Source organism: Grammomys surdaster, unplaced genomic scaffold (genome assembly GCF_004785775.1).
Source record: "Grammomys surdaster isolate TR1022 unplaced genomic scaffold, NIH_TR_1.0 126248, whole genome shotgun sequence".
Taxonomy (NCBI): Eukaryota; Metazoa; Chordata; class Mammalia; order Rodentia; family Muridae; genus Grammomys; species Grammomys surdaster.
Genome location: NW_021621048.1, coordinates 5051907 through 5072552, shown reverse-complemented (window position 1 = coordinate 5072552; position 20646 = coordinate 5051907). Strand labels below are relative to the sequence as shown.

At 40.8% G+C, this 20646-nt stretch overlaps 1 protein-coding gene across 1 annotated transcript in view; it reads right to left on the bottom strand.

Moving 5' to 3' along the window:
* Positions 1-20646, bottom strand: part of Slc9a9 (solute carrier family 9 member A9) — a 521462-nt gene that overhangs the window by 274475 nt on the left and 226341 nt on the right. Inside the window, exons 7-8 of the mRNA XM_028758965.1 lie at positions 3151-3289; positions 646-751 (exon numbers count right to left, since the gene is read on the bottom strand). Of these exons, the coding sequence (XP_028614798.1) occupies positions 646-751; positions 3151-3289 (245 nt within the window). The remainder of the gene's footprint in view (positions 1-645; positions 752-3150; positions 3290-20646) is intronic.

The following is a 20646-nucleotide window of genomic DNA, read 5'->3' as shown; positions in this document are numbered from 1 at the left end:
GACAGACCAACAGTTTGGTTGAGGAATCCATAGCAAAGAATCTAAAGCCCACGGGATCTTAAGACAGTTTTCCCTAGATCAACTGTACAGTCCCAGAGGACTCTGTAGACTTTCTGCCATATGGGACACTAGACCATAAAGCCAACCACTGGCATTTCACATTCTCACTTTCCCAGACAGCTGTGCAAAGATTATGAACACTGATGTGTATGATATGTGCACACTCTAGAGAGGCTGCCCACCCTGGTGCCTGCTGCTGGGAGTCAGAAGCCACTGACTTCTTTCTCCCTAGCAAGGCTGGGTGTGTGTGTCCCTTTACAGTACATGTAGCCTTTCATTTGTAATGCCATCCATCATAACTATTAGCCAGTCCCTTTCACCATCCCCTCCTGTCCAAAAGGAAGAAAAGAACATTTTAAAATCATTCTGTTAAACTATTCTGCACAAAGTGGATGAATTATTTTTTATTATTTCTCCCCAGGGAGCTCCGCAGAGGCTGATTCTGATAGAATCCATTCAATTCACTATTTAAGAGAGACTTCATTTCCTCTCCTGCTGGGCTGGGGAGACTCCACACCGAGAGAGAGACACACACAACAACCCACATTCACAGGCCTTGCTCACACTGCAGCATAAAGCACTGACCTGTTAAGCCGGCAGCCTCTGCAGACAGGAAGGCACTCCAAGAAAGGAGGAAAAACAGGCCTGTCTCCAGCATTGGGAACTCACGGAGCTTGGTGAATTTTGTCAAGTGACAAGGCGTGTTAAGGAAAACAACTGTTTTTATAACTCAATCTCCTTGTTAGCTAAGAGGAGTGGACTTGGTAATGACAGTTGCCGAGTCAAAGTCTGTTTCTTCATATCTGAGTAGGGGTAGCACACAGGCCCCAAGGAGTTAGTGTGACGTCCATGTTCCACAGTAGGCTGAACACACCCATAATTCAACTTTTTAAAAGAGTCTCTGCTAAGACTGCATACCAGCAGGGTGTGGGTATGAAATCTCCTGAACAGGGTTTAGCCCTTGGAGTGTCACCTCAGAAACGCTGGCAGAAAGATTGTACCTTGGAATCAGAAGAGTCCCTTAGAAGAGGTGATGGTACCAGTCCCTAGGATGTAGCCTGAGCAGGCCCCTCTGTGGAACCCACTCCCCTAGGGGTGGAAATGAGGCAGTTATTCACAGTGAGAGGGGAACTGCTCATGCTCTCTTGGCATAAATAGATGGATGAGAATTAATTTTATTTTTAAGGCAAACCTTTTGGCAAAAATTTTGTTCATTTTGACAAAGGTGATATTTAGGCAATAAATATCTAAAATTCTAATGTAAATGTAAATTCTAAATAAGAAAAATAAAATAAATAAATAAAATCTAGGCAGAAAATGGGTTATGGGGGTTAGTTAAGGGTCTGCGATGATGGGAAGTTGTCATCTTGCTAACATGCTTGTTAGGCACAAAATGCCCTAAAAATAATGAGGTATGATTAACTTGTAATCTAATGCTTTTAGAAGAAAATAATGGAACCTATTTTACATTAAAAGATGAGTAGTGCATGTTATGGAGAGAAAAGCCCGACCTTTGACCTCTGGGGTGGAATATTTGTGTTCAGTCCTTGGTTTTACCACATACACTGAGTGTGTGACTACCAGCCAGTGTACTAGTCCTGTCTCCTGTGACCTGGCAATAAGAATAATATATCTTCCCCCAAGTTTGGAGAGTGAAATGGGATGAGTATGTGAAAAATAATTTGTTAGATTTTAGAAAGCCAGAATACCAAGAGTCAGAATGGTAGGATTCAAACTTCCCTGCTCTCTTAGTCATACACCTAGCCCACTTGGTGCCTCCAATTCTTTGAGGGAAAATTGGATGACAGCACTATCTGTCTGCTCATTGCCACATGCACCTGTATAGAATAACATACTCAGAACAGTACTGTCACACACTTAGGGCTATGGAAAAATCTTTGTTAGTGGCTTAGGGCAACTTCCTTTGGTAAATCACCCTTCCTGGACATACAGCTTTAAAGAACTGGATGTGACTCATTGTGTGGAGTAAAACACGGGCTTACCTAGCTCCTTTCCCACATTCCCCTTGTTGCTTAGGAGGAATGGTTTGCTGCTCATCAGGAGTGTTCTCTTAATCCTTACTAGGTTTTTTAGGGAGTGATTATCAGAATTGTTCTATATCTAAGTAAGCTAGAACATCTCTTCCTTTAACTTCTCCAAAAAGTCATTAGTTTTGAATTAAAATCCAAGTCTAGAACCTGAAGGCCTGACCTGAAGAGACTACCTCACTACTTATTGACAAGATGCCCAGATTAGGGGTAAACAGACAGCTGTGCACATCTGACTCCTCCATAGCTTGTCTGAAGAGCCTTACAGCCACCAAGTGCCAAGCAAGTGGCCCTAGCACTGTCATGGAGGACTTTCCATTGGCCCCCGTCGCATCTGTCTCTCTGTTTTCTTACAGACATGACCTGATCCCTAACAGACTTCTGGCCTCCAGTACTTTCCCCTTTCCTCATTAACCAGCTCACTGCTGTGGCCTCGCATTCTGCTCCCCAGCCTGGGGGGAGTTCTGATTTCAACTCTCCACCTAGTCTTCACTATCAGAATAAAAAGCCTGCTTTTGAATCCTAGCCCTGAAGTACCCCAGCTGTACGGCAACTGTCAAATTGTTTAATTGTTAAGAGATTCTTCAGCCGAACAATTAGAATAATAACAGGATCTACCTTCCAGGATCGTTATACAAAGTGTCTGAGATTAAAAAGTAAATGCTTAGGTTATTGGAGGGGTGACAAAGTCCCCAGTAAATCCTAAGTGATATTACTGTCATCATGCTCATTATTCCGATTGTGGGACCCAGAGTTACTATGAGAGGTCCCTTACCTCAGCCTTTCTCTTTACCTTCCTGTAGTCAGCCCTGATGTCCTGCACCCACAACTGTGAGCAGAGAAAAAAAACCTTGCTTCCTCTGCTACTGCTACTGATCCAGCACCTCATGAGATGGCACGGAACTGGAATGGGCTCAGCAGCGATGTATCGAACTCAAGTTGCTCTCAGCCATTCACTGCTGAGGAGGTCCTTCAGCTTCAGCAACATTGCATGCTGGCTGCTCTGAACTGTCCCCAGATTCCATACAACACCAAAGGATATCAGTGCAGTAACAACTGCATACGCAGAACCCATTGCAAAGGAGCCGGCGAAAATCCCTAGGAAATTACCCACAGATTGGAAGAACGCTGCAGTGTCAAATGCGTTGGGATTCTCCTTGGGACTATAGATGGATATAGAGCTGAAAAGAGAAGAGAACAGCTTAGTCAGTGACAGTCAGAATTGCACACCACCTTCTGGGAGAAGCTCACTTTCCAATGAGGCTGTGGGCTGGTGGGATCAACCAGTGGAGAAGGAAAGAGGCAGAGAAGGCAGCAAGCGTTTCTTGCCTTCCAGCCTGATCCCATGGTACCCATATACTACTGCCAGTCAGTAAACATTTTTATATAGGGAGAGTCGTAAAGAATATTGTTTCTGAGCAAACCAGGCATTAAAACATGGTAGGTGTATATGGGATCTGCTGAGAAGATAGATAACTGTGAATTATTTAGTGGCCATATGTCTTCAGCGCTGTTCTATATTCAACAAATGTCCCTGATAAAAACTGCACTTTTATGACCTGTGCACAAATAGGGGATACAAATCACAGCATGCACAAAATATTCTGCCATGATCTTGTCATAAGCCACAAAACATTTCCCTCTCCAGTGTAACCCTGTGGGAATGAAACCCTGGTGGCCTGCTTAATGCCACAGCATTAACTCCCTGGACAGGCAAAAGCCTCGCTCTTCCACAGAAATAAACGGCAGTGGTCACCCAGGGTGTTTATCTAGTTCTTATGGTGCCAACAGACAGATCTCCACAAGAAATGTGACCCACCAAGAGGTAGTCTGTTTAGTTAATTTCTTTATTTGTTTATTTTGAGACAGGGTTATACTCTGTAGTCCAGCCTGGCTCATCTCATTGACATCCTCCTGTATCAGCTTTTCAAATGAGACTGTAAGTATGAACCATCATTGTTGCCTTTTTTTTTGATATTTTAGAGGATGCTATATTATTTAAATGGAGTCTTTAAGTCCCAGAATGCTAATAAGAGGGCCAGGATGTATTCTATTTTAGGAACTATGACCTCCTCATAGTATAGCATTAAAATGAGCAAATTCGCTAAACCTGGAAGGATCGGGGGAGACCAACAAAGTTCGATTTTAGAATTATTTTTTGTCGTTTTTAATTTTTAACATCAAGACTTTAAAATTAGTCGGGGGTGGGGGGGGGAAAGACGAATTTGGAGGTGAATTCTGAAAAGGACTTTGTAGCTGTGTGGAGAGGAAAAGGCACACCAGACAGGCTGATGGAGATATATAGGATACACAAAGGAACAAAGTCTCTTAGGCAGGATGATTAGCATCTGCTGACTCTCTACTCCGGCTCTCTGCCTCTAGAGACTAGTTAAGAGAGGGAACAAGTGGGCTCCAGCCTTCCCACAGGAAGCTGTGTAAGGAAAGGTGGTAGTTTTAAATGTTCTTTGGATTTCTGTGGGTACCTTTAGACCTCCAAAGCAGGCCAACACTTCTACTTTGATCTCTTAATTGGATAAAGAAGGTGAATGGTGGCAAGGCAGCCCTGAAGTGTTCCTGAGGGAACCACTCCTTCTGCTCAGTGTTAGGCTTCCAGCAAAGCCTTGGTGCAAACACACCTTTTGTCTTTTGTAATTGCCAATCGCCTGAAAGGTGTTAAACCCCAAGGCTGATGTAAACCTAGTGCTGGAGCTGAGGAAGTCTGCTTTACCTTGACATTCACCAGCACAGCTCTCCAGTTCTGTCCAGAGGCATGAACGGGAGAATCCTTCCTTTCTTTCAAGTAAAAAAGTCACTGTCCTCCCTCCCCCCCTCTCTCCCTCCTTCCCTTCCTTCTTTTGGGCCTGTCTTTCCTCCTTACTTTCAAATAAAAGTATTTATTTATTTTTTTATTGTTTTATTTTTTTATCTAGAGCAATGGAGCTTTGTGAATAACTCTAAAATTCTGGAGATTGTGCCAGTGGGTCTGACCCCCTTGAACCGGCATCTTCTTACCACTCCCATCTCTATCTTCCTAGAAATGTTTTTCTGGTTTCTCCTGATATCCACAGTATCAACTGGTGATACCTTATGCCATTATTGATGGTCTGCTTTTCCTTAAACCAATTTCACTTTTATTCAGCTACAAAAGCTTTCATTGGAGAATCCATACACAATTGTAAGTACGACATGCTAAATATATTTCTTTATAACGTCTATGAGAAAGTGTACATTAACAAAAATTCCCTGTGTATGACCTCAACTCATCTTGCTGGCCTCACTGATTTGAGCTATGGTCTTTGGGGAGATGTTGTCCTATTTCTGTCTACAAGCATGATAGAGCCTCTGTTTGCCCAACTCCATGTGATGTTTGTCTTACTAGAAGAGAAAAGCATAATAAACCCTTGGACCAGGGAGGTATTCCATTGAATTTGTTAGTCATAAGTCTCGGAATATAATCACTAGGGGCCTGCTACATGCTGGGTGAAGCATTACATACAGAGTGCTGGAGACAGGTGGAGAACCATACAGAATGGAAACAAAATTAAATTCAACAAATACCAGTTGGTACGCGGAAGCCATCTCTAAGCAGAAAATCCTTAGAGATAGATGACAAGCACGGTATTGAGGTGGGTGCTGTGAGAACCACAAACCATTTAAAGGGAGAACACTGTTTTTGACTAAAGGAGATGGAATTTGATGTCAGGCCAGCAGACAGTGATTGGGGAGAGGCTATTCCAGGCACTGAAGAGAATATAAGAAAAGGCAGTGAGGTGGGTGAGTTCAGGGCACCTTCAAGACATAGCTGCTGCATAGTTAGGACTGGAACTCAGGGAGCCTACACAGGAATTTATGTACAAAAGGAGACTTGGATAGCATAGCATAGCATAGCATAGCATAGCATAGCATAGCATAGCATAGCATAGCATAGCATAGCATAGCACAGCTTCTCAGAAGCTGTAGTTCCATTTCAAGAATGCCCACTTGTACAACATGCACTAGCTTATGCCTACATTGTAATTTTGTTTAATCTTTTATCTGTGTGAGATACTGAGGGTCAACGTTGTCCTCCTCGACTGCCTCCTCCCTTCTTTCTAAACTAAAGTAGCAGAAGAAAGGAGAATAGACTCACATCTTTAGTCAGTCCATAATGTATACATTGTATTTCTTCCTTATTAAAAGAAAATCAAACAAAAAATAATCCTCACATGAAAGTAGTTGAGCGACATTGTTCCATTCACCTTAAGAGAGTTGTTTCTTGGTTACCAGAGCCTTTGCTTAGATGGAATGTGGGCTGGACCTTCCTGTGTGCAGGGATAAGTGGGGTGAAGCAGTGAGTACCAGCATCAATGCTTGGGTTTCCTTAAGGAAACCTGCTAGTTTTCCTCACCTACACTTTAGGCTTTGTTCAGTCTCACCTGACCTTGTTCCTCTTCATATGGCTATGACATGTGAAAGTCTAAGCTAAGGATGAAAGAAAGAAGTAAAATATAGTCTTGCAAAACTTAAGTCAACTCTTAAAATGAACTATCCCTGTAGGGTATCTGTTAGGCATTGAGTAGGTGGAGCCATCCTGAGGGTGCTGTTGGCATTCTCAATACAATTCTGAGAATCTCCCTTGTGGCTTGTTACTCATGTCAATGCTCTGGCACCTCTTGCTTAGAGGACCCGGGACAAGTCATCATACTCACAGCAGTTTTATCACCTGGTAAACAGAGATGATAATATCCCTCCATAACTGAGTTTCTGAAGCACTTATAAAATTCCTACGTAAATGTTATTGATCAGAGGGCTATTCAATGAGTGTTTGTAATGTACACTCAAATAAAGACAAGATGAAAGTTGTTTATCTCCATTATCTTCATCATCCTGCTGAGAAATACACATAGCCACACTGACAGATTGCAGAGTTCTAGGATTTGAAGCAAATCTTACTTCCCAGTGTGGACAGGCAGGGCATTGACCTCCTGTCACATTAAGCTTGAGATTGTTGGCAATGAACTTGTCACAGGGGTTTGGAGAGACAAGGCACCATATAGGTGTCTTGTAGACATGGCCATAGGAGTGTATCTCAAAGGGTGTTGTGTTCATCACAGAGTTCTTGAGTAACTGTGTCAAGGCATAATGTGTCCTAGCAAGCTGGACAGGGGTCTCCTCAGGGCTAAGAAGGCCATAAAACTCTGTTTAAGCTGAACTTCATTATTAGTGCTACATGGATTTGTGGAGAAGAATGGGGCAGTTGCGAGGAGAGATACACAGGAAATAGACTTTGCAAAAGCCGATTGTTTTCAGGGAGGTCGCCTCTCTGCACTACCAATGTTTTAGAGAACTGGTCCTTTAGGTCCTTGCTCCTAGAAAGACATGTCTTTGGGATCTGGTTTCCAGTCATGACACTAAACTTTTGAGTTGGGTGCTGCAGTTGGATGGTTAGAAACTGGAAACAGCTCAAGATTTAGGTAGTATAACAGAGTTCTTGTTGTTGTTTTAAACTTCAACCTAAGGGAGAAGTATGACTGTTGAAGAAACTTTAATTCTTGTGACTTGACCCCTGTGCCAACCGTGAATAGGTAAACATATTGAAAGGACAAGAGAAGTTAAAAAGAAGTGGTCCCTCTGTTAGTATGTTCAGTGCTGTTCCTCAGAATACCTGGAGTTTGTATACCACAAACTGGTAGTGGTGGGGGTCTCTCATCATTAGAGTTTTGAGGTAGATAGATCCAATCACTTTGAAAATACTATAACCAGAAATACCAATAATGTTTAAATATTTATTTCATAAGTTGGAAATAAGTCCAAGTTATCGATTTACCCTGTTCAGGAACTGACTGCTCAGCAGAAACTGGGAAACAAATGTGCACAGCCCCTTCCATCTAAGAAATTTGAAATAAATGAAGTACTGTAACTTGATGAACAACACTAATAAGGGTCTTTATTTTTTCAGTGCACTACTTAAGATTCACAGGCACAACTAAGATGCTGCCTACTATTTCTCAATAACATTTTTTTTTCTTTCTAGAATACAATGGTCCTGAAATGAAAAAGGCTTAGTGGCCCAGGGAGCATTGAGTATATGGATTTGAGACCTGGGTAGAGATCTTGGTTCTGTCTCACTGGCTGTGTGACCTTGATCAATGTACTTAAACCATTTGTATTCCAATTTCTATAAAATTATAACAGTACCCACTACGTAGTGTTGCTATGACAACTAAATGCATCGACATTTGAAAGCTCTTAAAATGGCATCTGGGAGGAAATAGATCATCATTTCTTAGGGAAATCTTCCTTCCTGCTTCAAATGGTAACTTTCTTTTTTTTCCTGTTTCTGTTTCTCCCCCCCCTTTCCTTCTCTCCCTCCCTTCCCCTTCCCTTTCCTTCTCCCTCCTCCTACCCCCGCTCTGATCTGAAATAGTTCTGAAGAAAGTATTTCAAAGTAGATGTCCCATGAAAATTTTAACAGATACAGAACCTAGGCTTTTCTGACTATCCCCTGGTCTATAGAGACAAAAATCTTTTGTACATGCAACGTATTTAATACAGAGTATTCTGCGGCATACTAAATTCATGGTGCAAAAGCAGGCAGTGAGGAGGGGGAGATGAAAATAAAAGAAAGGAAGAAGAGATGTTAAAGGAAACATGATACTGAGTGATAGTCATAGTATACATAGTAAGGAAAGTGTGATTACATTGGTCCTGCCCATAATTTTGGCCACCTTCCATTGTGGATCCTACTGAGTTACCATTTCTCAAATTGTTATAATTAAGTCAAGTCTCTGGGCTTCCAAAAACATTCATTCTTGATATTCTTCATTTACTGCATTCCCTAAAATATTTTGCTACACAGTTGCTCCTAGAAACTACCTGGTTATGTGATAGTCTCAGGTTCCAGGCAGCTGTGCAGCTACATAGTGCCCTGCCTGCATGGTCCTCCTGCAACAGAAGTGACTCTTTAGGACAACTTTCTACCCTTCAATCTACTTTCATTTCTTTTGTTAATGTTAAATCAATGTCACTTAAAAGCTTTTTAAAAAAGTGTTAAATGAGCATACTATATCTCCTTTAGAATTTCTATGAGTTTAATAATTAAAGTGTGTGTGTGTGTGTTTGTGTGTGTGTGTGTGAAAATTATTATGTCAGGAGCCATCTAGGATAGGCTAAAGGCTGACAGGTGATTTTCCTGAAGATGGTCCACTGCTTTTGCATGTTTTGTGATGGGTGAGCTTAAGAGGCATTGCCCAAAGGGACTTCATCTCAGGATTGATTCTTGCAGCTGATATGCCTTTCCTGCCATGATTAAGTTAATTTAACAATTCCTAGGCATTAGCCCACCTTATTGGGAAGATTTTCTGCAGATCAATGAAGATGTACTCTTTTGTAGCAATACTATGTATACAAATTGATGATTTCATAATTCATAATAATGATTCTATAGAATTTCTAAATTTATACAAGTAAGTTTTGAGCCCCCTATCATATAGTCTGAGATAAGGGCTCTGTAACCCTTCATGTGTCATGAACTAATTATATTAAGGTAGAAAGCAGGAATGAAACAGATTTATGATCAGGGTAAGCATCCTTTTCGGTCTGTCTGTGAAACCATTATCTGATTACTAAAGGTCATAAAATCAGATATAGACAATTTATTGTAGGTGCTCAGACAAAAAAAAATTAAAATATTGTTGGATGTATCTATACAAAAGCTCAAAACTGATGAGACACTAGGCAGATGATCTGCCTCTTGACAAAACCATGCTAACTTAAGGCATAAGAGTTATTATTTTAAACGCTTACTGAACCTGTTGAGCTAGTGACAGACAATAGTGTTTAGTTTAGTTTAGTTAGATAACTAGTCTTAATGAAAACACATGTAAACATTTCTTTTGTAACTCTTTATTCTATTTATGATTTGAATTTTTGCTTGAACTTATTATGAACTTTAGAAAAAGAAATGTTTAGAATACCATATGATCATGTACTTGAAAAAGTACAAGAACTAGGAACAATGAAAAGAAGAGAGACGCAGATAAGAAGAAGAGAAACAAGACAGAAGCAGAGCAACAGGAGAGCAGAGGGAGCAGGAACAGCCTTCTTCTTATCATGAGATGGGGGTTTGATTTTTGTTTTGTTTTGTTTTCTTAACAGCAAGTTTCTTCTTACTGACAAGGAAAGTTTTTTGTTGTTATTGTCTTGTTTTTGTTTGTGATTTTTTTTATACTCAATAAAAAAAGGTAGGAGATTTTTTTCTTTATCTAAGCAATGAAGGTTGGAGCTTATTTTTCATCCAGAATGAGTGAATTCTTTCTGTTCTGGCACTTATACAATGAAATCTCCTTATGGGGGCTTTGGCTCCATCCATCAAAAATACAGATGCATTTTAAGTATAAGAGTTTAAGTATGTGAGTTGATGAGACAGATGGTTGGGCCCAACAAAAGTGTGAATGTGTGTGTGAATGTGTGTAAGAATGTGTGTGTGAATGTGTGTAAGACTGTATGTGTGTGAACGTGTGTAAGAATGTGTATGTCTATGCATATTTGCTTGTGTAAAAGATTTTATCTCTATGAGTGTGACTTTCTTTTCCTGGTTCAATAAAAGTTAATTGCTCCAAGCTTCTTTCTCACCTCACCAGGGAGGGGAGAAGCTTCTGGGCAAGAGAGAAAGGAGCCTTAGCAGTAAATCCTCTAGTGAATTCCCTGCTGCTATACAACATATGTTAATGGCCAGAGAATTATAAAGTAAGTTTATAAAGAGTTAAATTTCCAGTGCTTAAGCACAAAGAATTATAAAGGACATAATAAGAGAGATAAAGAGTTAAGTTTCCCCAATGCTTCATGAAACACAGAACAATAACAAAGAGGTTTATAGCACAGAACAGCTAGAGAATTAAAAGACTGAAGATCATCCTTCTTTTGACCTGTGTCCTACACTGTGTCCCACTTCAACCCATTCTAGCCAGGGCAGACCTCCCAGCAGATTAAAACAGTCACAGTATTTAAAAGAACCTTCCTTTTTTTCTGCCAAATATTTAATCCCTAACAAAGAAATTCAAACTATCAGCACTAGCTTATTGATACAAGTTCTTGATTAATTAGGACAAAAATATGAAATGGCTCCCTCTGCCCCCAGTTACTCCTCTAGTTGTACTATATAGAAGCCTCCTTTGTGCTGGGTAAGTAGTTTTGTTGATACTTTCTTGGTCAAACTCGATTATTCAGTTACTCTTCTTGATTTAAACTTATTAAGTCCAGCTTTAAACCTCAACCTTCAAAGCAGGCTTCCTCTTCTCCACACAGAAAGTTCCTTAACAAGATGAGCAGCACTGAGGTCCCCTTGCTGGTACCCTGTGGTACTGGGTACTAGAGGCTGTGCCTGCCTCTTGGTCTTGGTCTTCATGTGACATGCTCTAGTCTCTGCTTCCTATTGAGTCATTCTTCCAATCATCTCAGCTGATGATGAGTTCAGAACTGATGTCTCATTTCTGTTGAGAACTCTTTCTTTGCTCATGTGCCAACTCAACCCCCATCTTCTCTGCCAGCTATAGATACTCCTGCTTATCCCCATGGCTTGAATTAGTGGCTGCTTGGCCTCAGTGCCTTTACCTCGTCTCTTGACCTCAAAGTTCCCAATAAGTTTCTTAGGTGAAGAAACATGGTACTTGCTGGCTTATCTCCCCTGCTTCCCAAATACACCAAATCAGGGAGCCTATAGGTTCTGCTCCAACTGGTTCCTGCTCTATTAATTCTATAGTCCAGCAAGGACACCAGACTCTGTGTGCTCATGCCCCACACCTATAGGATCTATAACCAATAATTCCCTTCTTTGACAGTGCTTGGAGAGAGAGTTAGCTTTCTCCCCTAAAGGATGATTTAGCAGCCCCAGCTGTCTAGTGATTCAGGGAAATCCTCTCCCTTAGCTATGTGAGGAAACATTTCTGTGAGGAGGGACAGCACCATCATATCTCAATACTACAACTCTCTGAGGTCAAGTGCATCCTTCCCAACACTTAGCATTGGCTGGTCCATTGAACTGAGCAGTTGTCAGGTGTGGCCCCCTTTACTATGCAGCCTTTTCACATGTTTAACCAAGTCTCTTACCCAATGTATAAAACAAGAAAAGGCACATGAGAGAAGCACTCTTGTGACATTTAACATCAGATGCTCACAGTTGATTTTCTCCCCATCTAGGGTTGGGTTGTCATTCTGCATTTTGGGACACATTTCAAAAGAGCAATACAGCAAAGAATGGCAATGAACTTTCTCAGAAGCTGTCCCATTTTGTTGGGCTTGTAAGTCACAGGCGGAGACCAGGCAGGAGAAAAGAATTAATTACAGTGTTACTTCATGTTTAAAGCTCTTTGTACTAAGAAAAGAAAGATGAACAGAGCAAGAAAAAAAGTGGATCCTTATCTATTATTTATCTTTTAATAACTATACCAACGTGCCCTTTCCCAGGGAACTTGCTTAATTATGAATAAGGAATTGATTTTTATGGGGCCAAGAATTGTGTGTACACATTGGAATTCATTCTGGCGTCTGCCTGCCCATTATTCGAGCTTATGTTCTGCCAAAGGCTGATGAAGTTCTGTCAAGAGAACCTGCTGTAAAACATAATGGTTTCAGGAATTGGGGGCATTCCAGGCACCCTGGGAGGTTGGAGGAACATTCTTATAATAAGGAGTCCTGGCCAGAAGTTCACTGAGCTTGAGTTAGAAGCATAGGGTTTCTTCCCAAGGGCCTTCTCATGGGGACCATCACAAGGGCAAAAGGGCCCTGCAAAGGGCTGTGCCAGGGGAGGCTCACTAATTAACTCTTTTGCCCTCTGACGTATCATTTAATGATTGCTTGCTAAGAGCCCAAATTCATTCCCAGGCCCTTGACAAATAATGTCTTGCCATTCTAACGTCAACCATGAAAGAAAAAGACAAGGATAATTCCGCTGGAAGTGGAGCTTGTGTTTCATGGCCATACTGTGAGTAATGTAATCTCAGGCCAAACGGATTCATTCCACCAACAAATATCCATCGCCCCTACTGTGTGCAGACATTGTTCAAAGCTCTGGGGATGCAACAGGGACAAAACACAAATGTTTTTATATTGTAATGGAGAAGACAACATAAATACAGTGAAGCTAACAAATACACGATGAAATGACAGCAGCTAAACAGAAACTGGGGTGGCCTATGTGGAAGAGAGGGTGCACTGGAGGATGGGTAGGTGCTGTGCAGAAAGGGCGCCTGAAGATGACTGTGAGGGAAATGAGGTGAAAAGAGCATGCTAGGCTCTGAAGCATAGCATCCATGGAGGAGTAGAGGAACCACAAGGAGGCCAGTATGCCTGGGAGGGATGTGTGATAGGTAGGAGGCAGGGCTAGCGAGGGGATGTAGCTCATTCCTGGGAAGCTTTTAAAGCCAGTGTTAGGATTTTCCTCTAGGGGTACAGGCACAGCCACTGAAGAGCTTGGAGGTGGAGGAAAGATGTATAGAGTATTCTAAGAAATAGCACAGGAAGTCAGTGACAGATTGACATCATAGTACAGCAAAAGAGAGAGATCTGAAGCAGCCAGATCTCTCAGTAGCTGGGGGCTAGCACCTGAACAAGATCCCAGGAAGACAAGGGTAGTGAGGAGGAAGATGAAGAAAGCACAGGAGGCTAAAGGATTGATGGATTTCAGAGAAGCAGTTGTAGCAAGCATAGGGAAGGTGACTGCAGAGGAATGACCTGTGGCCCCACAGAGGAACAACTGACATCATTCCTTCTGTTTCTAGCAGATAAATCCTAAAGTAAAATATCATTGGGAGATATTTTAGATCATAGTTTATTTCAAAATGTCCCGATTATTGGATCTGAAAGAAAATGGACTAGGTTCTACCAAAAGTCTTGAGAGCTCTGAAGTTGGAGATGATTATACATAGAATGAAAGATTTCCTAGCCAGGGTGCAATGATGGACACCCATGCCCTCAAGAGTTGGTAACATGGCCTCAGGAAACTGCTCACTGAAGGGTCACTGACTTGTTTTCTCTCTTCCATCACATCTGCCAGGGAAGGAGCAAGAGTACAAAGATTTTCTGTGCCCAGCCACATCCTCCTGTTAGAAAGGCTGGCACAGCCATGAAGGAACAATCAGTCTCTTAAAAAACTGATACAGTGAGGGTGTGTGATTTCATTAGACTTAGACTGATAATATCAAAAGAACAGTCAGGAAGTTCAGCACATAATCATGCTTTTGACAGTTTCCTAAGAAGCCCTGGTCTATTAAATCCCAACTTTAAGGTGACAAAAAGAACTCTTAGTTTAAAGATGGTTGAAAAAGATTATGTGTGTGAGTACGCATGTGTGTGTGCGTGTGTGTGTGCGTATGTGTGTGTGTGTGTGTGTGTGTGTGTGTGTGCATGTGTGTGTGTGAAATGTAGGCACAGGCACATTTTGGAAAGGAGATCTTCAATTATTTTGCAATTTAGCCTGAAAATTCTTGAAGTCTTGTCAGAATTGAATTAGTCTGTGGGCTTTGAGAAAATTTCTCCAATACCCAATATTAAAAGTGAATTTTAGATAGCCTTAAAGATGAAAGTAGCTGTTAAACACCCATCAAATTTCCATTTTCTTAACTTTTTTTTGAGGCATAAATAGGAATTTAAGCCAATGTTAGAGATTTGGGGAGGAGGGAAGGAAGTAGAGGAGATGGGGGATTCCTGGGTTCTGATGGGAATTTCTTGGCCTTTCCCAACTTTTCAGTTCTGTTCATCCTCATTAATAAAATCAGAGCTCCAACATTCCTGTGATATGTGAGATTTGGGGTCAAAATAGATAGAAAAGGTATTGAAAAGTAAGTCAATAGCTACTCACAATGGAAGTCTGTAAAAATGAAAATGTAACTATAAACAGGTACAACTAAGACAAATATTAATTCCCAAGTTTGAAACCAGAGAATGGAGTCGGATTTTCTTCCATCTCAGGTTAAAAGAGGACTCAAGATACCTCTCTCTCCTGACCAGCATTTGCTTTGTCAAGCTCTTTGTTAAACATTTTGTAAGCATTATTTCATAAACCCACACCATAACCCCCTGAAGCAGGTGCATTATTATTTCATTTTGTAGGTGAGGAAGCCATGGCTTAATGAGATTAAGTGACTTTATGCACTTCATCTTCTTTAATCCTCTCTAGAATCTAATGAAGAAAGTATTCTCATTTAACACACAAACAGATTCAAAACAGGTAGCGTCCTTTCCCCAACTCAACTTGCAGCAATGGAATACCAGCTTCTCAACTCAGCTGTCCCCGAGGGAAGCTGTATAGCAGGCTGCCTAAGAAGGGAAACATCTGGATGCACTAACTGAGAATGTGCAAAGGAATGACGCGGCAAAAACAACCTTCAGACAAGTGAGGCAAAGACCACTTGCAAGGGGAAATAAATAAATAAATAAATAAATAAATAAATAAATAAATATCATGTTAGTTAAAATATCCACTTCAATCTGACAACCAATAGGCTAGGATTTCTTAATAGAGACCTTTTCTTTGTCGTAAATGGTTGATAATACAAACTATATCCATATCACGTGACATTCCTGTCAACAGTAACTCTGTCTTTCCACCCATCTATCATTCAGTCTGCTTGCAAAATGAGGCGACTATTGTCTCTTTATAGCAATTACTTATCTTGCTTAGTTTTCATTTTAAAAACAGAGATAAAATTATGTTTAAGTTGTATTTCTTTCAGGATTGGGATTAGATGTGTGCATATGTATGTAATACTTAACACCTAGAAGATAGGAAAGGAAAACTCATAGAGGTTAACGTAGTAATTGATAATACCTATATTAGCATTGCTAGATGACTGTTAGCTCTTTGATCATTAGTAATCGATAATACCTATATTAGCATTGCTAGATGACTGTTAGCTCTTTGATCATTTTCACTTGAGGGAGATCAGTAAAAATTAAGAATGATTTCTAAGAACATAGGGGGCAGTTAGGAATTGCCATTAATGTGTTAGAATCTTCTAGAATGGAATAAGCAACTTGCTCATTTAGGCCAAAAACTGAATTTCTCTTTTCTTGTTGAGGCATATAGAACTATTGAGATAGCATCAAACAAATGGATACAGGTGCATTTTGAACAATAACTGAGTACTAAAGACACCCCCTCTAGTAGTCCTGCAAATCAAGCTGAGCTGAATTTCCAGCTATTCTGTCTGTAATCTGGGGTTTCCAGCTCTGTATCCCCAAGTTACACAGACATACCACAGAAATCCTACTGTTATACCTGGAAAGAAAATATATTGAGAACAGTGTCTGATGACATTTTGAAGAATTGCTGACAGCAACAATTAAATGAAGGAGGCACCAGCCCACTGGAGCTTGCTTTCATGGAAGCTGCCAATTCAGGACTCATCACATGTTACATGGAGATAAGAAGAATCAAACACAGGTGCTCAGTTGGGTTGGCGCCCGAGTGTCATACAAGAACTGTGTGCCGAGGCCACGGCTGGTGAGTGGCTGAATGAAATAGTGCTTTCCTCTGGCTGGGTCAAAGGACGTTTTACAGACAATGAGCTGCTTTCCTAATCTGGGGTCTTTTCACGTGTCCCTCTCTGATTATAAACAGCTGCCCAAGACAGCTGACAGCGAAGACAACGCCTGGAAAATATTTGCCATGATCAACTGTTTCTCCCAGATCATCTCTCCTGCCACTGCTTTCCCATTTATTAGCAATTAAATGTGCATCTGGGTCCCAAATCACAGCTTAATTTAAGGAAATCTCTACATCCATCTTTTTAGAACTACAGAGAATTTCACTTGAGTTCAAATTATGTTTGGATTAGAAGCACCTGTTACCATCTTAAACTTCAGTATTTTATCAAGACCCACATATTTGATTTTTATTTTTTATAAAGCCTAAAGCCTGAAGATGAACAAAGCTTACCAAGCAAGGGTTCTTTGGATTCTATGTAATATTCTTACATTATAAATCCAGAAATTGCTAGAAAGTACATCCTCTGCAGAAGACTAAGTCATCTCCAGTACTGGATCATCAGCTGCATTTCTGTAAATGCTATTTAAATTTCAAGAACACTGCTTAGAAGAACATACAGATTTGTGAGCAGATCTCTCCTCCTACCATGCCACATTGAGTCTCACTAAAACTTCCAGCGAGAGACTCAGCACAAAGGCAAACACTTCAACTGTTAAGCATTGACAGACCATAGAAAGGTACATGCTACCACTTGGTCCCAGGAAGTTTGGAGCAGAAGGGTTAGTTTTGTATATTGGTCCATAATAGTTTGTAGCCTGGAAGAATTGTGATGGTTAGGATGGAGAAAAATCAGAAGAAAAACTCAAGTTAGAACCAAGCAACTAAGTTATAGTCATGCCAACAACATGCTTGGGGGTCCAGATATCAATGATTCTGGGAGTTCAAGAATGGTGTGAACTGTGTCAATGTCCACATGTTTTTGATCTAGAAGGATACTCCTCATTTTTCTTCACATTGCCCATTGAGTTCACAATCCCTAATGACAACTGAAGTTAGAACACAGATATTGATGGCAGAGCTAAGAGTGTAAGATGAGAGGCTGAGCAGATGTTAAAACAAGATGTGAAACAAGCTGATCTTGGTAATAGGAGAACCAACTCTGGCCTTAGCTGCGACCTTTCACAGGCCCACAGCTCAGCAGGGATCCAATGTTCTAAGCTCCAGACTCCACAGGGGAGACTAAGTTGACTAATGACAGACTAATGGGAAAATAATAGTGGGTCCTGACAGGTGTCCATATGTTCTTTAGAGAGTGAGGTTTTGTGGGTGATATATACATCTGAGCTGATCAGTCTGACTTTGTAGTCATGGCTTAATTGATATGAATATTAATTATGTCAATACATGAAAAGCCACAAAACTACCACAACCAGGCACTCCTGGGGTCAACCTGAATATATGAGATGCAGCAATTTCCCAGGTGTTGGTTTTCAGCTCACCCGTGGCTAGATTTCTGTAAGAGCCACCATGTCATTATATATCAAGAAACAGACACACACACACACACACACGCACACAGGCACACACACACAATTATATATCATGAGAAGTAACACATAGCACACGCACACAGTCATATATTATGATATTACATATATACATACAATCATTATATATAATGAGAAATACATACACACACTCACACAAACACACTTGTGCATGCGTGCATGCATGCACATGTACATTCATGCACACAGGAAGCAGAGGAAACTGTTCCTTTTGAGGACTAAAATTTGAAATAATACTTTGACAATTAGAACCCTTGTGATATGCAGGTGCCTTTAAGGTGGCTTCAAACTTAAAGACCTTCTTATAAAGTTCATAGGAAGACACAAACCAACCGTAGCTCAGGAGGGACCTACACAAGTGCCAGAGACAGACTGCTCCCCCTGGAGGTCAGGAGGTAGAAGGACTTCTTTTTGGTAGCTTCTTCTCCTTTTGTGCTCTCTGTCTTCTCCACCCCACCTCTTTCTCTGAATTTATGGAGTGGGACTTTTTTTTTAACCACACAAGCATGTGATCCCTTTAATGGGGGTGCTACGAGCTAGTGAGATACCTTCCCCTATACCTCTCAGATGGGACAAAGGTTATACAGAAATTGCAAATTCTTTGGGAGAAAGGGTAGAATTCAATAATTAGAACCCACTATCTCCTCTGGGTTAAGAGTATTCATTAGACTTTTATTCAAACCTATTAACCGCCTTCTTAGAAAATTCGGTTTAAAATAAATGCCTTCGGGCCACTGTTAGAAAGCATCCAACTGGAAACAGGTGACGTGGCAGAGGAAAGGAGAATGCCACTTGAATAAAAGAAATATGCAGGACTGTGCTGCATGAGAGATGCTGTGTGTGAAGGAGGGGTAGGTAAGGAACTCAGAGGCTGAGAAATAACCAATCCCTGGTTTTGTTTATGAAAAGCCCATTTTGTCAATCAATGGTAATGTACATCATTATTAAGAGCTTACAATGTATGAAAGAAGATTACAGCACCCTGATTATTTTATGAGTAATTTTGTCCACAGGAAAAGTGTGATCATCTTGTAATAGTGCCAGTACCTGGACCCCCATGCAATGTCATCCCAGAGAACTGGGCAGCACACAAACTATGCCAGCTTGGCCTGACAGCTTCCTGATAAACACTTTGGTTTACTTAGTCTCGTCTGTGGAGCTGTAGAGGAAGGATAGTCCTGGTACTGGATAGTCCCACTGAAAACCTTCAACTCTTAAATTCTGGATTTCAGAAAAAAATAAAAAGTATGTTAATTGATAACAAAAATGATAGTGGCAGGGAGAGGAGATGCTTGGCTTTTCAAACTACAATAGAATAAACCAGGACGAGACAAGAAGATAGTTTGTCAGTAAACTGAGCACTCACCCTGCACAGTGCCAGATTGCTGCTACTCAAATACTAGATTTGGAAAGCTTACATGTTCTATCTCAGCAAAGCGTTCAGTGGTAAAATTCTCTGGGATTCTGAGGGTTCTACATTTTAGTTTTAAATAGTTGCTACTTATTGGACTTTTGCAAGCCAGAATCATGACCACTATTTTGGACACATTACTTGTGAGTCCTCACAATAAACCTGTAGCTGAAATAGTATTATTTACACATTCCAAGGAGGAAATTGAGTCAGGTTAAGCAATGAGACCAAAATCATGTAGTGAATCATACTGATGGCGTTAGACCCCTTGCCAGTCTGCAGCACAGACCCTATGCTGTGCTTTCAACCTTGATGATCATACCCTGTGAATGCTTTTGCAAGTCCGTGCTTACAGAAAAGGTTAGTTGGAGGTGGCCCAGTATGTAGGCTTCTTTGTGAGATAACCCCCACTGTGAGTCTTGATATAATTTAATTTTAACTTAAATCTTCACATTTCCTTAGTTCTTCTTTTCTGTGCTTATTTAGCAGTGACCCAGCAAAAATAATTTAAAAAGAAAAGTGGCCCAACAGATTATCCCAAGAAAGAAAAACCTTTGAAACAGAAATAGAACAGGGTTAGCTTTGATCCAGACCTTCCCCCTAGGCACAACGAAATGTTTATGTTTGAAAGGTGGGATGTCTTGCTTACCTGCAGCAAGTAGCATATCTATCCTTGGCTACCACTGAAGTTTTGGGTAGTTGGAACATTATTTTTCTGTCAGAATTCAATACAATTCCATATGGAGACTCTTTCAGTAGCAAGATGCTTTAGACCTTTATCACCAAGCAGACCAAGTACATCTAGACAGGATGTAACTGCACAGAGCATCCCAGAACAGGGAGATTTAAAATGTGAGATTTGTTCCTCAGAATACTATAGGGCACATGTATCCACATGGACACACACACACACCACAAAAACATACACACATACACAGAAAAAGAGAAAGAGAAATACACACATACACAAACACACACACAGACACACACACAGACACACACACAGAGACAAAGATAGAGAGATACACATATATACAAACACATACAAACACACACACACACACACACACACACACACACACACACACACACACA